Source organism: Haliaeetus leucocephalus, unplaced genomic scaffold (assembly GCF_000737465.1).
Source record: "Haliaeetus leucocephalus isolate CR32 unplaced genomic scaffold, Haliaeetus_leucocephalus-4.0 Scaffold616, whole genome shotgun sequence".
Taxonomy (NCBI): Eukaryota; Metazoa; Chordata; class Aves; order Accipitriformes; family Accipitridae; genus Haliaeetus; species Haliaeetus leucocephalus.
Genome location: NW_010973052.1, coordinates 3,879,904 through 3,896,592, shown reverse-complemented (window position 1 = coordinate 3,896,592; position 16,689 = coordinate 3,879,904). Strand labels below are relative to the sequence as shown.

The 16,689-nt window shown below is 38.5% G+C and overlaps 1 protein-coding gene across 1 annotated transcript in view; it reads right to left on the bottom strand.

Moving 5' to 3' along the window:
* The window catches only part of SLC36A4 (solute carrier family 36 (proton/amino acid symporter), member 4), a 105,388-nt gene that overhangs the window by 54,702 nt on the left and 33,997 nt on the right, over positions 1–16,689 (bottom strand). Inside the window, exons 10-11 of the mRNA XM_010578271.1 lie at positions 10,813–10,982; positions 3,028–3,197 (exon numbers count right to left, since the gene is read on the bottom strand). Coding sequence (XP_010576573.1) covers positions 3,028–3,197; positions 10,813–10,982 — 340 coding nt within the window. The remainder of the gene's footprint in view (positions 1–3,027; positions 3,198–10,812; positions 10,983–16,689) is intronic.

The window sequence follows — 16,689 nt, the reverse complement described above, 5'->3', positions numbered from 1 at the left end:
AGCAATGCATATCGTTTTTTGGATGCATGTTACATTTCCAGTCATTTGTCAAGTCCTTACCTAAAAACAAACCTTACCAGACAAAAAAAAAAAATTCCAATCACTCCAAGGTTTGCTTTTTCCCAGCAAAGTTTCTGATATACTGCAATGATAAAACAATGACCTAATTTTTATTTGAGTAATGCAAAAGCCCCAAAAACTAGTAATAACCAATTTTTCAAGACTTCTCTTAAAAAGCTAATGCATTATTAGCAACACAGCTGAAGTTTCTCTTTTCAGAGAATTATTTTCAAGCAAGTAGAGCCCCTTTAATCAGTGTATGACCTCTGAATGGTCCAGACATTACAACATATTCTGTCGTTGATACCAAAACCATTTCATTTTTAAAACTCAATTTAAAAGGTTTTCGATTTTTTCTCTCTATCAAAGAAACACTTTCTGAATCATTTTAGGAGCAATGTTCTGCCCTTAGTGAAAGCGAAGCATTATTTAAATCAATTCTGTTTATAACCAGTGCTTCAATGAAAAATGACAAAGAGAAGATGAGTGAAAGCATGGGAGCTTACACACACAATTGTTGGTGAAAACTTATTATAGATACTGCATGCATACAATTTGTAGAAACCACTTCAAAAAAACCTGAAATGACAACTAGGATAAATACAACATATCACACAACAGCCTGTCAAATATCAAACATTTAAGAGCAAACTTTTAATTTTACTTTTCTGTGCCTCACAGCAAACAATTTAATACTCTCAAATATCCCAGCAACACCTGTAATGCTTCAGCACATCCATTCTAGAGATCTGCATCACAGATAAGTTTCAATGGCACAAACCAGGTTCAATTTTACTACAGACATTTTTTTCAAAGACATAAAGATACAGCATTCACTTTATACTGCATCATTTTAAAGTATTTAATTATCCCTTCAGAAAAGAAAGACCATTAGCTGCTGGTTTATAATAAAAAAAAAAGAAATCTGAAAAAATCACAATGAAAAATTGCATGAAAACAAGAAGAAGAAGAAAGAATGTGTGTCAACATATCTCTGGGAAAAAGGGACCACAATTCATGCTGGATTAGATTCTTCCTGTCCCAATTCACGCAACTGTAGTTAATTATACCCAAGAGGCAACTGTTCCATTTTCATGTCCTGCTCACAAGGTACCCCACCTCTGATTTGCTTTCATTTCTTTTCAGCTTTCACAGACTCCTCTTTCAGATTGTAAAGCTAATTTTCTTTCTTTTTCTACTTCCTTTTCTTGGAGACTGTTCCCCAGTTTTGCCTTCCCAGAATACTCAGTAATTGCAAGCTCAATAATAAAACTGAGTAAAAAACCCAAAAAACTGTGGCTGAATATCATGGAGTCATCTATAATTTTACCAAGTCAAACAGGGAAATGTGCTTTTAAACCTATTCACCACAGGGTCTCCTCATCAGACACATCTCTGAAAACATCTTTCACCTATAAACTCTCAAAACCTTCAGCAGTAAACAACAGTTTGTATCTACAAGAATTTTAGCTTTTAAAATCTATTGTGGTATCATTACCAGGGCAGGTTATAAGGGGCACATAAAGGGCAACAGAGAATGAGTGGAAGTTAAAGGGCCTCATGACACCAAGATACAGTTAAGACTGGTTTACTGGGGTCCTGAAGAAACACTAAAAAGCATTTTGAAGCTTGAAGCATTTTGATCTAGATGTCTCTCAGGTATTACAAGAGCTATTCATCTATCCTCAACCTTAAAACCTTAACAGGATCGTGATGCACTGTGAACACTTGAAGCAGAACACAGACTACATGGTGCTTCAGGAGATTTGCATTTCATTATTCAAGAAAGCTTTTCACATTTTTTTTTTTTAATTTCACATAGCAGATGTATTTTCAGAGCAGCAAGTTATTAGGTTAATGGTACTTCCCTTTGCTTACTGCAGTAATTAGATTCCGTCAACATTCAACTGCTTCTCTCAACAGGCTTGACCTTAAGATGGATGTTCAAGTTCTCTTTGACAACAAGCAATTATTAGCTGCCATTCAGCACATTAGCATTAACCAAGAGAACAGAACCAGCCAAAACTAAACTATTCTCTTTCATCAATACTTTCCCTCCAAAAACCCAAAGTCTAGCATTTTTTGCTTGTTTGGCGGTTTTGATTCTTTTTAAGGTAAACAGCTCATTTCAGTACAAATAGTCAAGTCAAGAATCCAGCTTTGTACTAGAAACAATTTTTTATAACATCTTTAAGAAAAGATGCTATAAAAAAATGTTATTCAGCACTTTAGATGTAAGCAGTAAAGACAAACCTAAACTTAGTTCGTTATCTTCAGGAATACTGATTCCTAGATGAGACCATGCTCACCATTCAATGAGTACTGCTGATTCCTACTAGTATCTACGACATCTAGACTAGCTGTGAGAAAAGCAGGGACACAGTAAAAGGGCTGGGAAGAGTAGGGGACAAACAAGAAAAACAATAGGAATAACAAGCAGTGAGGCCAGTGATACAAAACTACTTTGGAGCATTATCACCTAAAGTAAGTGGCCCTGCACGAACACTGTGACTAGGCATCCATGTCTGCCAGTGCTATTTTATAGCTACAGAGCAGCACACCTTAGGCTTAATCCTCAGACGGACAAAACAGAAAAAGGATTTCTCCAGGAGCAGCATGTACTGCAGATCGCATAGAGAAATGCTGATATGAAACTGCAACGTGTGTCTGTTAATTAAAAACTTTTATTCTAAGAAAATTATTTTCAAGTTGGGACCTTTAGAGTATTATTGGCAGAAAATATGGTTGTCAAATAATTGGTCACACCTACTAAAAAAAGCATGGTTAAAATACAAATACAACAGTAGATTCACTTGCTCATGAAAGTCAAAACATACTGAATCATTGAAATAAAATTTCAGGTTTGCTACCCTCTGGAAAAATAAATAACAAAACATGTATTTAAATAAGCAGACCCCAACAACATGTAACAGGAAGGTTTTTTATGGATGTTCTGCATATACTTACAGGTTGAGCAGACTAACAGTGCTCTCGCTACAAGCTCACTGAGTAACTTCCACTTCTGCTCGACTTTGGAGGTGACAGCTGGAATAAGAATCTCCGCAGGGACATAGTACTGAATTGAATAGGTCACAAAAATCCCAAAGGAGTACAGAATTTTTACAGATTGATACAACCTGTTGAAAACATTTACACATGTTCATGTAAGTTGCAAACTCTTCATAAAAAAAATTAGCTTGCTAATGGCACTAAGGCTATATCTATAGATATATATAAAAAATACATTTTTCCCCCCAGCAAACAAGAAGATAACATCATCTGCTTGCAATTTATAACTGCCTATGAAATTGCAGAAGATAAGCTGACTACCAAAATACGAACCAAAACAAAAAAAAAACCAAAGCAGTATCATGCAATTATAAATGAATAAAGTTAAAGAAGAACAGGTTAAACAGCCAGCAGTTATCTGGGAAAAGAAAATTCCAAATTCACATCAAATATCATCTGTACATTGATAAACCTTTCACAGTGGCAGTAAACATTAGACATTTTAAAGACTAATGCCAATATCGTCCAGATTTCTGCATATTCACAAAGTGTTCCTAAAAAGATTTTTCACACTGGGAAGAGGGCATCTCAGGACACTTTATTTGTTAAAATTGGAAGGAGTACCTTCTAAGGCTAGAAAATATCCATAACCAAATTTGCTTGTGGTCCACACTCTCCTCTTCAAAACCGCTAGGCACAAAACAGCACTAAATTACTGTGCCATGTCATAGTATTTCATAGGGTTCAGAGCAACACAAAGGAGTACTAAGCTCTACAGCTCCAAATTGTGCCAACCTTATGCCAGTGGTGGATTGGCAGGATACATTACTAAGAAAAAGAAACTGGAAACAGAATGTATGCATGTGTAGAATAGAGTTCATTCTGATGCAGGAATGTCTTTCCTAACATACAGGACTAGAGCTGCTGTAACTAGACAAACATTTCAGGGGTCAAGATATTTTTTATTGTTTTTTAAGAGACTGTATTTTATTGAAAAGTTACTTTAGGATGGTTTTAAATTCTGTGCCACAGATAAGCTGCTGTCTTGTACCACTCCCAAGAATTCAGTTACATAAAAAGCAAAATTATCTCTACATAGATGGGTAAAAGGCACAAGCCACATTTTAAGAAAAGGGAAGAATTTCTATTCTTATCAATCTCTTTCCATTGTAGTGTTATTCCACCTTGCATGTCATGAAGTATAGATAAAAATGTTAAGAAAATGCAACATAGTGGACAGTTTCTTTATAACAATATAAAACTCAGCTACATTTAACTTCTTTCTGCCTAAATTGGTTAAAAATACTCTTTATTATTCCAAAAATATTCACTGATTTCAGATCACCCAGCTTTAATTCTTTTTTCAGAACTGTGCAGAAAAAGAAAACCCTATCCTGTGAGTAAAGAAAAAGATTATTAGTATTTATCAGAAAAAAAGTGACATATCAAAGGTGAAGACAAAAAAAAAATCAAGGAAAAAAGTTCACATCTACACTCACATAAACTGTATCTCAGTAAGAAATATAATAATAGCGGCTGTGAGGCTCAGGTATAAAATAAGGAAAATATTTGGGAAAAAAAAATGCCTGAATGGATTGACAGCTTAAGTTCAATATAATTTTGCATGGACTTGTGCATCTTGCTTCCTTACATATGTCAGACAATAATCCATATATTGGCACTGTCTTGCCAAATTTTAGGTAACAAATACCTTTTTTTCCCCAAGTTAGTTAAGGTTTTTTAGATATCATCCTCATGCTCTTATCTCACTTATCTTAATGCAGCAAAACCCATTGCTATATGGCTGTAGCACTATTGTTTTTTCCTACATCTCCAGCTTTTTGTAAATAAAATGTCTGCAGATCTACTCCAAGAGAAGGTCTCAGATAAATTAGTTTGAGAATTTCTGTTAAGTTCGCAAAAGCTGGAGTAAATCTTCCAAAAAATTTGAAGTGTGGACACTTTTACCACTTTTACTTGTGGCTGAATAAACAAGAAACACAGTATTATCCATGCCACTAACAGTTTTAAGTTTAGATGCATTCTTAATCCATGCTGCATAAACTACAAATATTTGTCATAGGTCTGCTTACAGCCAACTGACAGAAGTTACGAGTCTCTTGGTATGATTTGGTTTCTAAAAATATAACTAAGAACATGATCAAAGCTTTGGGGTAAGGTTTTGGTTCATTTGCCATGGGATGTTGTGTATTCACAAATGAGAAAGAAAATATTTCTCATAAACAACCTCTGATAACAGAAGATGATGCTAAGCAGACCAAAGCACTGAATACTTTTTTTGCTTCAGTTCTCAAAAAGAGGTTCAGCTGCAACCAGAAAGCAAAGGCAACTTGTAACAGTAAGAAAAGAAGAAACAGCTGCAAGAGTAGGGAAAGAACAAATGGGACCCTTGTCTCTGTATCTTCCAAAGCCTGGTGGAGATCACTCAAAGTCTTCTCTCTTTGAGTATCATAGCCTGTATCTGTATTAGTAAATAAAATCAGGCCAGGACTGCTTTTGGCCCTGTCCTGGTTTCAGCTGGGATGTAGTTAACTGTCTTCCTAGTAGCTGGTACGGTGCTATGTTTTGAGTTCAGGATGTGAAGAATGTTGATAACACTGATGTTTTCAGTTGTTGCTCAGTAGTGTTTAGACTATAGTCAAGGGTTTTTCAGCTTCTCATGCCCAGCCAGGGCACCTGACCCAAACTGGCCAACGGTGTATTCCATACCATGGGACGTCCCATCTAGTTTAGGAACTGGGAAGTGGGGGGCAGGGATTCGCCGCTCGGGGACTGGCTGGGTGTCGGTCGGCGGGTGGTGAGCAATTGCCCTGCGCATCATTTGTACATTCCAATCCTTTTATTACTACTGTTGTCATTTTATTAGTGTTATCATTATCATTATTAGTTTCTTCTTTTCTGTTCTATTAAATCGTTCTTATCTCAACCCAGGAGTTTTACTTCTTTTCCTGATTTTCTCCCTCATCCCACTGGATGGGGGGGGGGTGAGCGGCTGCGTGGTGCTTAGTTGCTGGCTGGGGTTAAACCACGACAGGCCCCTTATCCTAAGGCCAACTGGTTTGGGTTGGAAGAGGCCTTAAAGATCATCTAGTCCAACCCCCCGCCATGGGCAGGGACACCTTCCACTAGACCAGGTTGCTCAAAGCCCCATCCAACCTGGCCTTGAACACTGCCAGGGATGGGGCAGCCACAACTGCTCTGGGCAACCTGTGCCAGTGTCTCACCACCCTCACAGTGAAGAACTTCCTCACATCTAATCTAAACCTACTCTTTTTCAGTTTAAAGCCATTACCCCTTGTCCTATCACTACATGCCCTTGTAAAAGTCCCTCTCCAGCTTTCTTGCAGGCCCCTTTAGGTACTGGAAGGCTGCTATAAGGTCTCCCCAGAGCCTTCTCTTCTCCAGGCTGAAAAACCCCAACTCTCTCAGCCTGTCTTCATAGGGGAGGTGCTCCAGCCCTCTGATCATCCTTGTGGCCTCCTCTGGACTCGCTCGAGCAGGTCCATGTCTTTCTTACACTGGGAGCTCCAGAGCTGAACGCAGTACTCCAGGTGGGGTCTCACAAGAGCGGAATAGAGGGGAAGAATCACCCCCCTCGACCTGCTGGTCAAGCCTCTTTTGATTCAGCCCAGGATACAGTTGGCTTTCTGAGCTGCAAGCGCTCACTGCCGGGTCGTGTTGAGCTTCCTGTCAACCAACACCCCCAAGTCCTTCTCCTCAGGGCTGCTCTCAATCCACTCATCGCCCAGCCTGTATTTGTGCTTGAGATTGCCCCAACCCATGTGCAGGACCTTGCACGTGGCCTTGTTGAACTTCATGAGGTTCACACAGGCCCACCTCTCAAGCCTGTCAAGGTCCCTCTGGGTGGAATCCCTTCCCTCCAGCTTAGATGGATTTTAGCTGGTTAACAAAAAGAAAACCTGAGCAGCTACCCCAATTAGCCTCTAATCCTCAGGCTTCAGATCATCCCAAAACTTTATAAAATTTTTAATCCTCAATTTAGGTTTTTTTATTTTAAAAAGAGATTCAAAAACAGGATTCAAAGCTTTAATTTCACAGTAGTTCAAAGCATCTCCATTACACTATTTTTCTAACTCTACAAGGATTCAAATTTTTCAAATTAGGAAACAACTTTTATATTGTTAAAGTGATTTTACTAGTACTTTAGTATTATACTCCAATCAGATAAAGATGGCTCCTTAGGCTACCTTTTAAAAGATTTCTAAATCATTCATACATCCTAGAAGAAATTAACAAAAGCCTGCCTCCCTTCAATCTACATTTTAGACTTTGTTGTACCTCTTTTAAAGGGAAAAAATTGGGAACCAGTGTAACAAAATTTGTATATCAATACAGCTAGGGCAAATATGGCATTAGTTATGCTAAGCTTCCACTTGAACTACTACCATGTAACCTCTTGCTGAACTTGGAATATGCTATAATATTATGTATGGTAATTAATCTTTGGGATTCATGGCAAATGACTTGTTGCACAAAGACTATCACATATAACTTATTGAAGAACAGACAGCAGGAAGAACCTTTGGCCTCAAAAACATGAGGCTCTAACCAAGGACAAAGAAGAATTTTTATTTTTTTTGGTTATGAGGGTGGTGAGACACTGGAACAGGATGCCCAGAGCAGTTGTGGCTGCCCCATCCCTGGCAGTGTTCAAGGCCAGGTTGGATGGGGCTTTGAGCAACCTGGTCTAGTGGAAGGTGTCCCTGCCCATGGCGGGGGGTTGGACTAGATGATCTTTAAAGGTCTCTTCCAACCGAAACCAGTCTATGATTCTATAAGACCCCAACCAAGGGACACTACTAAAGTACTAAAGCAGAATTTCCCCATATCTATATTTGCAGATGTCCCAGGACTTGGTTTGAACTGATGATCAAGCAACAATAATTATGTAATTTTTTACTATAAATACGTGCTGGTTTAGGCAAAAAGAGTCCCTCCTTCGCTTCAGTCAGGAGGCACCCTCGTGATCGCAAATAAATCAGGTAAACTATACTCTGTGCCTGTGTGTTCTCAGTCAGCAACAAACTGAGTAAAGATTCATATCACTAGGTACTCTGCAAACTTCTGAGGACATGAAAAACAATTAAGATATTCCAAACAGCTAAACATCACTCCATGTAAAAAAAGAAAAGTTATTTAATGTAGTAAAATAGAACTCTTTGATTCCAGAAAGAAGTTGTTGTTAAAGATCAGGAAAAAGAAAAAAAAAAGCTGAAAACTACTCTTTTCATAATTTTCAACATATTCTAATTAATGTATTGTGCCAACCAATGGTTTGTGCTGCAAAAAACATTTGAAACTAGAACTGCAACAACTCTCTTCTCCAAAAGCTCCAATCTAGCAGAATGTTCTTAGAATATAAGCAGTCCTCTATTTAAATTAAACTTAAGGACTTAACTGGTCTAGGGCTTGTGTATGCCTTCTGGTCAATTCATCTGCAAGAACATCAAATAAAACTCAGAAAGCAACAGAATTTTAATTTTCTTTGTCCAGAAAGGTTTATTTTTAAGACAGGGATTGTCCAGCTAGAATTAAACACATAAGCCAAGTCTCACTGCTCAGCTACATTCCAGGCTCTTTTGCATGACCACTTGCTTATAAAAGCTTGTGTGCTCCTTGCATTTCTCTAGTTCAATCCAGATACTTACTGGCTTTTTATATAAGGACCAAATAACAAAATATTGTCATATGGTTCACTGGAAATTTGTTTTGCTAGCACAGTTAATTGCATACATTTGCTCATCGGTACTGTATCAGGTAGACCCACAGTACTGCACAGCAATAGCATCATCATATGTCACAACAGCACACACCACTGAGCTGCTTCTCCTTCTAATTTTGTTTGATGCTCTGGGGTACTATCCAGGGTAAGATGAAAATAGATAACTTTACCTCTACGTATGTGCCCTGAGCAGCTTTGAGGTTATTAAACTTATGATGCCAGTTCTCCACCTTATAGAACACCAGTTTCCATCTCTTTTATTATCTCTTTCTTTGCATTAGGTCTCTAAAGCCATCAGGATAACTATCATCTTATCATCACATCTGCACTGTAGCCAAGAGCTATTTGAAAACTCTTATTTGAACAGCCGTATTAAACAGCAGGGTGGCAGAATAAAGCAGAATATTACAGCATAATAAAGTTCATCCTGTTGCTTGCATGAACACAATAAAAAGCAACAGAGTGAGTGAGCAACCTTACCTTATATTCCACATCCCTCTCCCAGGCAAAAATAAAGCCAGATCTACCATTTAAAACAAACTTTTCACTAATCATATCAACAATGAGCAATACTATGCAATATTACCAATATAAGTATTTTCCCTTCCAGATGCATCACATAGACAGAAATAGATACAGAAAGACTTCTACTTCTTTTAATGTATGTTATGTCCAATGAAAGAACATAATTAAATTTGTATCATGAACAACATGCCCCAAAAACCAGAACCACAAGAAAAAATAGAAAAAAGTGCCACAAAATGGGCAAAAAATTGGGCCCCAAATCTCTATTTTTACAATAGTAGTACAAAAACAAAACAAGCAAAAAAAGCAACAAGAGAGACATGAAAATTCTAGCAACAGGAAAAAAAAAATCATCCTTCAAAGACAAATTTTATTATCATTTCATGTATTTATCATCAGGATCAGTCAGGCAATAAACAAAACTTTTTAAGAATATTAAAAATGCATAGCTCACACTGACTCCAAGGAATGAAAATGGAAAAAGAAAATGAAAAAGTAATACTTGAAAATTAAGAACACTCTTTATATGTGTTCTTGTCTTTTTCAGAGTAAAAAAGGAGTCAGCATTCAGTTCAGCAAAGCAGTTTTTGTTTCACATAATTTCAGATTTCATGACTTCCATATGCTACCACAACAGACATCAAACAAGTAGATGCAAACATATAACCTGTAGGACATTACTTGATCAGAATGAAAACATTAAAATACTTCTCAGCTTTTATACTTGTGCACTGCTGATATACCTAATTTTAGGCCCATCAGACATAAAGGTACTAAAAAAAATTAAGAGTTGTATTTAAATTAATAGTTACAGTATATATCCATCCATAGATAAGATACAGAACTAACAATGCACCAGTTGAAACAGTCTTCAGTGCTTCTTCAGCATGTGACATGTGGAGCTCTCATAGCATTAAAAAAAAAAGCTAAATAAAAATTATAATACCCCGGAGACACCGGCAAGCGTAAGTCTCATTTTCCTGATAGGAAGCCATTATTATGCATTATCCATGGACTTGCACCTGAACTACAAACCTATTCCGTTTTGTTGTCTTCTATTCCAGTTGTTTATCTGCTTAAGTCACTGACTCCACTAAAAAAGGGCCACTATATTACCAGGATATCCAAGTTAAAACTAGCTGGTTTCAGAACTGCAACATAGCTGGTTACAAACTGCATATTCCCTCCTTCAATACAGGGAAGTAGCTCCTGCTAGAGATGGAATACTTTACTATAAAGATCATTAATCTGTTTCCATATGCAATTCCTTTTAATGTCCCAGAAATTGCTGGGTAGGATCACAGCTCAGCTGCAGAATGCACAGAGATACTATATACAGTCCAATTTTAAAAGGGTTTGAGCATCTATCAACTATGACTGCACTGATCCATGGAACAACCTTTATAATGTTTTTGCCTTCTAGATTACTGCTTTTAAATCACATATGCACTTACCATATATCTTGTGGCAGGTTTAAAGTTATGCTGCCTTTGATTTCATCCCCAAAGCGCAGATACCCTAGAGTGGCTAATGAGATATACAAGGTCATGACTATTCCCATGCCAATGTTCAGCGCCTGTGGGAAACGTGTGGTGTCCTTCATTCTGTTTTCCAATGGGAGTACCTGGAAATAGAGGGAGAATCAATTACATTTTATGTCCTCAGAGTAAAACTACTTTTCTCCCCCCCTTTTCAAAGCTGATTTCCAAAATTTAGGTGATTTTGTTGATAAATAAGATTACAATAATGTTTTACAGCCTGGAAGATCACAATGTTTTATGCACCCAATAGAAAAGTTCAAATACTGAAAAACACCTATCTTGGTTGGAAAACAGCATCAGTGTGGAAATATAAAGCAATGTTTATAGGTTAGAAAAACTGACGAGAGAAACTTATGGTGCCCAGATGAAAATACATAGGCAATAAAGGTAACATTAATTTTTTTGTAACAGAACTGTTCAGAATCCAAGGGTAATTCTCATATTTTTATTAGGTATGTCTGCACTGTCAGTCTCCCTCACAGACAAACCTACCATGCACACAGTTGACACACAAGCTCATGCTCAGCAGTCAGCCTCAGCTCTGCCCAGCAGGGAAGCTTACATCCATGACTACCAGAATACAAACCCATGTTCTTTTTCATTTTTCTGACAGAGATAGGGCCAGGCACACTAAGCACTGCTTTTCCTAAATACAGTGTAGGTGCTTTGAGCCCGAACTATAGCCAAGTGACGTTGCTGGGCTTGCCACCACTTCAGAGTGAAGATACAGGCATTACAACCATTACTGCATGCAGTTTGCTGGAAAGATTGCCTTTTACATGTACTATATAGCATATAGAAAAATATACTTAGTAAGTTCCAACTTACATTTTTAGCCACCAAAACAAAATTTCCAGGCAAGGCAGGAAAACCAAGTAACAAGCTCACATGCTGCTCTTCCCACCTTGAATTTCATCAGCGTAACACATCCTTTTACATCTTCATTAAAACACAAATTAAAGGTACATGGATGCTCCTAGACAAGCATACTTTCCCTATCTCTTTCAGGAGAACTGTACACTCATCTGAGATACTCAATAGGGGATATAGTTCAAGATTAAGACACCTAAAGTTGTACGTCTACATATAAGTAAAACGTCCAAGCTTCTGTAATGAAGATCTAGTCAACATAGTCAGTGGAATAAAGATCACGGTTCAGCTTATCTTTCAGTAGACATGCAGGTTATATTTGATTAACAGTACGGCACCGTAATTAAACAAGCTTGTTGTATCTGATTAACACTTATGTCAAATCTAATACAGACAAAACAGTTTCAGTGCAACAGGGCTGCCCTGTAAAAGCTAATGTCCATCATGTAAAATTGCTTTTTAAATGACTGAATATTTACTGGTTTCAATTTAACCAACGTAAGTTTTGAAAAAAGCAGATTTCATGCACTAATTAACAAACAAATTGATATATTTGAATTGCTGCCATATTATTTTCTATAGGGCAATCATTCCTTTCCTCCTGGATTTTCACTTCCTGACCTATCGCTGAGTATCACCACTGCCAATCCATCCCATGTTGTTATATTTCTCCTACACCAGAAATCCGGAAGAAGTCATTTTATATTTGGGAACAAAGAGATCTCTAAAAAGGTGCACATTTGGAGGCATTTCAAAATTTTCATTCATCTTCAATTAAAATACATCATACATCTTAACTGAGGATCTTCTTCATATAATTCAGAGCCTCCACTGCTGATGTTTTTCCTCCAGAAAGCAATCTGAGCTTGCACTGTAACTTTATCTGGTTGAGAATGCAAATTTTAAACCAGGAAGAGTTTCAAAACTAAAATCAATTTTTACATGACAGTGTTGAGCAGCAGGAAAAATACAAAAGGAGACATGTGGCTGAAAGTATTACTTTACTGCCACACAGACAAAATACATTCATTCCTCTAAATGAATTAAGGTTCTGTGTCCATATAATACCTATCAAGTCATCTCTTTATATTTCACATCAAGACCTCCCAGGTAGGACAGACGGTACTTCAGGTTCTTTTGTCCTCAGTTGCAATTAGATTGTTTTAATATACCTCCTTATTAAGAGCTTTGAAGGATGAAAATTACAGGCAATTTTTCCCCTTCATCTGGGTTTTCCCATTCTTGACTTCCTACAAACCGACAGCATTTGGGGCTGGATCAGTAATAAAAATGCTCACTCAGCATGTATCTGTTAATTCTCTGGTGATTATAAACGAAATATATTTTCTGCATAAGTTCTGCCATGTTCTACAGCTTCTGGGAATCTTAACAAGCATAAATCGTTAAAGTAAGATCTTATTCCAAGCTATATTATCTCTTCAGAGCTTTAATGGCAATTGCTTGCCCAGCTTACAGATATCAGGAGTCTCTTAAGTTCACTGGCCCAGAGATTGGATTTCTAGAGTCTCCAGCATTCATTTCGTACGCTCCTGGCAGGAGGGCAGTGAACTCAGATACGCATGCCAGCCATGAAAAAAAATCTCATGTTTTAGCACCATGACTTCTGGCAGGAAAGGGATCCTGGAGACTGCCTGCCCCTATGAATTGCAAAAGCAATGTATAAGGGACTACTAATGGGTAAAAAAATTTCCTGTGGTTTCACAGTCAGGGAGCTCAAGTCAAAGACTACAGGACCGTTCACTATGATGGATGCATGCATTGGAGGAGGTCCAGCGGAGGGCCACAAAAATGATCAGAGGGGTGGAACACGTCTCCTATGGGGACAGACTGAGACAGTTGGGGTTGTTCAGCCTGGGGAAGAGAAGGCTCCAGGGAGACCCTATTGTGGCCTTTCAGTACTTAAAAGGGACTTATATGGAAGATGGGGACAGACTTTCTAGTAGGGCCTGTTGCAATAACACAAGGGGTAATGGTTTTAAACTAAAAGAGGGTAGACTCAGACTAGATATAAGGAAGACATTTTTTATGATGAGAGTGATGAAACACTGGCAGAGGTTGCCCAGAGAGGTGGTCGATGCCCCATCCCCGGAAACATTCAAGTCCAGGTTGGACAGGGCTCTGAGCAACCTGGTCTAGTGGAAGATGTCCCTGCCCATGGCAGGGAGGCTGGACTAGATAACCTTTAAAGGTCCCTTCCAACCCAAACTATTCTATGATCCTATGCCTTCTTTCAGGAAAAAAAAAACCCTGCAGGCTATTCATAAAAATGCAGAAGAGAAAGAAACATCCTACTTTTCGGCTACATTTTCAATTGAAATAGCAAAATGTTACATATGTATGACAAACACTGGCTATAGCCATTCTGAAAGAAAGACATTAAAAGAAAAGATATGTTTATATGACTGTACCAGATTTTAATAAATAACTATTATTGGTAATGACGTGTTACACATACACAACGCTTTATATCAAATGCAGGATGGCTTCCACTCCCTGTCCAGAGCGCAGGGCAGGAGGAAGCAGCGTGCAGCACCCGGCAGCATTCAGGAGGTAAGCGAGCAGCAGTTGGGAGCCAAAAGACAGCGCAGTTACCCTGCTGAGCAGGAAACGCTGCGACGCAGCGAGGGGACTCGGGTCCAGCCTCCCAAGGACTTGACTCCTCCGGAGCTCCAGTAAGCAGGACCAAGGCAGTTGGCACAGCCATTGCTGTAGGAGGGGGTGCGCAGGGAGCCCGGAGACATTGCTCAAGATTGCGCGCCACCGCTGGATCTCCGTAACAGAGGTGGTGACTTGCTGCAGGGCAAGGTCCCCTGCACCAGCTTGAGTGGCCACCCCTGGCACGGTCAGGGGATTGGACCAAGACAAACTCCTGAGGGAAGACACCGTCCAGATCTGAGGCTACAGGGACTATGAGGTGCTCCTTCCTCAGGGCAGGGCTGAGGGCAATGGTCACCTCACCTGCACAAAGCATGCTCTGAATTGCCAAGCCAGCATGGACTTATCAAGGATAAACCACGCTTAGCCAATCTCATGGCCCTTTCTAATGAAAAGATTGGCTCTATAGACAAGGGGAAAGCAGGGGATGTCATTTACTTTAACTGAGCAAGGCTATCCATGCAGGATCCCACAGCATCCTTTGTAACCAAAGTAGAGAGATGGGGACTGGATGGCAGGATTCCAAGTTGGGTGAAAAACAGTCTGGACTAGAGGGCTCAATGGGTACTGAGTTCAACTGGAGACTGGTTACTTATGTTGCTCCTGCAGGGTTGATCGTAGGGATGATGCTGATTAATATCCTTAAGGACCTGGATGATGGGACAGATTCTCTCTGTCCAATACTTGCATCATAACATCTTCATTCAAAAAGGATGTTGCATCAATCCAGTATCTCTTACTAAAGCTTTGACATTGCTCTACCCTTGTTCAGACAACCATTTCTGCTATAAGAGGCAGTATCATTAATCTAGTCCAACACCTCCCACACTCTTCAGACCTATAACTTATCACCACATATACAGCCACTGCACAACCTAGTGATGGGAAATACTATGGTCACAGAAAACGTTGGGGAATAATCTTCTCTCCCAAGCAAGGTCAACGGGGGCAGAATGCTGGAGGTGAGAGAAGTGCGAGATCCATGAGATGAGTTTACTTTCAGAGTTTCAAAGAGCTTTTTTTTTTTAACTTTTTTTAATGGGTCTTTTCCCTGCTTCTGATTTCCATGCTCTGCTTCATGCTCTTTTGACCCCAGTTCACACTAGTCCTCTGTCATAGCCTTAAACACCTATGAAATCAGATATTTTAAACAAAACTGATCCTTTTAATAATTTCTCATTCTCCATCATTTTTCTTCCTCCTCAATAGAATAAGTTCTCCATCTTTTTCTCTGTCACCTGCTTCACAGAGATCTTCCTATCATTTTTGACACACTGGCACATGTCACTACTATTACCTTCCTTGAAACTTAATACTTTATTCCTTTAGTAACTATCAACCTTTGGGTTCTTAATTTACAAAACAAGCATAATCCATCTTCCTTTCATTCACCAAATAACTCAAAAGTACCCATAACTTACTGGCAAAGAAGCGTAATCAAATCCTTGAAATAACCTAGCTAATCTACCATCATCCATTATGCAAAGTATCTTCCCTTTCATTTCAAGCTGCATGAAGTAGGTATAAACATCTCCCAGTAATACCACTGTCTCCTCATTCCTTGCCTTGAATATCCTGCTACACTCAGCCTTTCTACAGCTAAGCTGCAGGGGACTGTCTAATTTTAACTCAACTGTACATTTTATAGGACTGGACCAAAAAAAACTACGAGAGAATTAAGCCTGCAGATAATTAGATAAATTGTGATTTAATTGTCATGGCCACTAAAAACTAATCTTGTAATGAATAACTTAATAGCAGACATGCTTAATGTTTAAATACATATGGTCATCTTTCCCTTTTTTAGGAAATACCACTAAAATGGCAAGAATGAAGCAAAACTCCATCCCTTACACTTTTAAAGTAAGTATTTCAGGTAGAAGAGACAGCTATACAGATGTTTTGATTAGTTTAAGGTAGAGACAACTCAAGAATTTTGGAAATTTAAATATATTTATCAACATTTACTCAGAAAAAAACAAAATCCATCTATAATCATGTCCTACTGCAACAAAATAAAGCTCTGTTCATTCAAAGCAAAAAAGCTGAGGAAGCTGATATATAATATATAATATCAAAGGTATTCAAGGTATGTAAACACAAATTCTACTACCTAACCCCCAAAGACAGAAGACTGAATCCTCAGCAAACCAACAGAGCCCAGGCCTGGCCCATTCCTTCTTGTCTGCAGAAGGTACCAGTGAATTCATTTGTTCACTGAAAGGTAGATCTACAACCCTACAG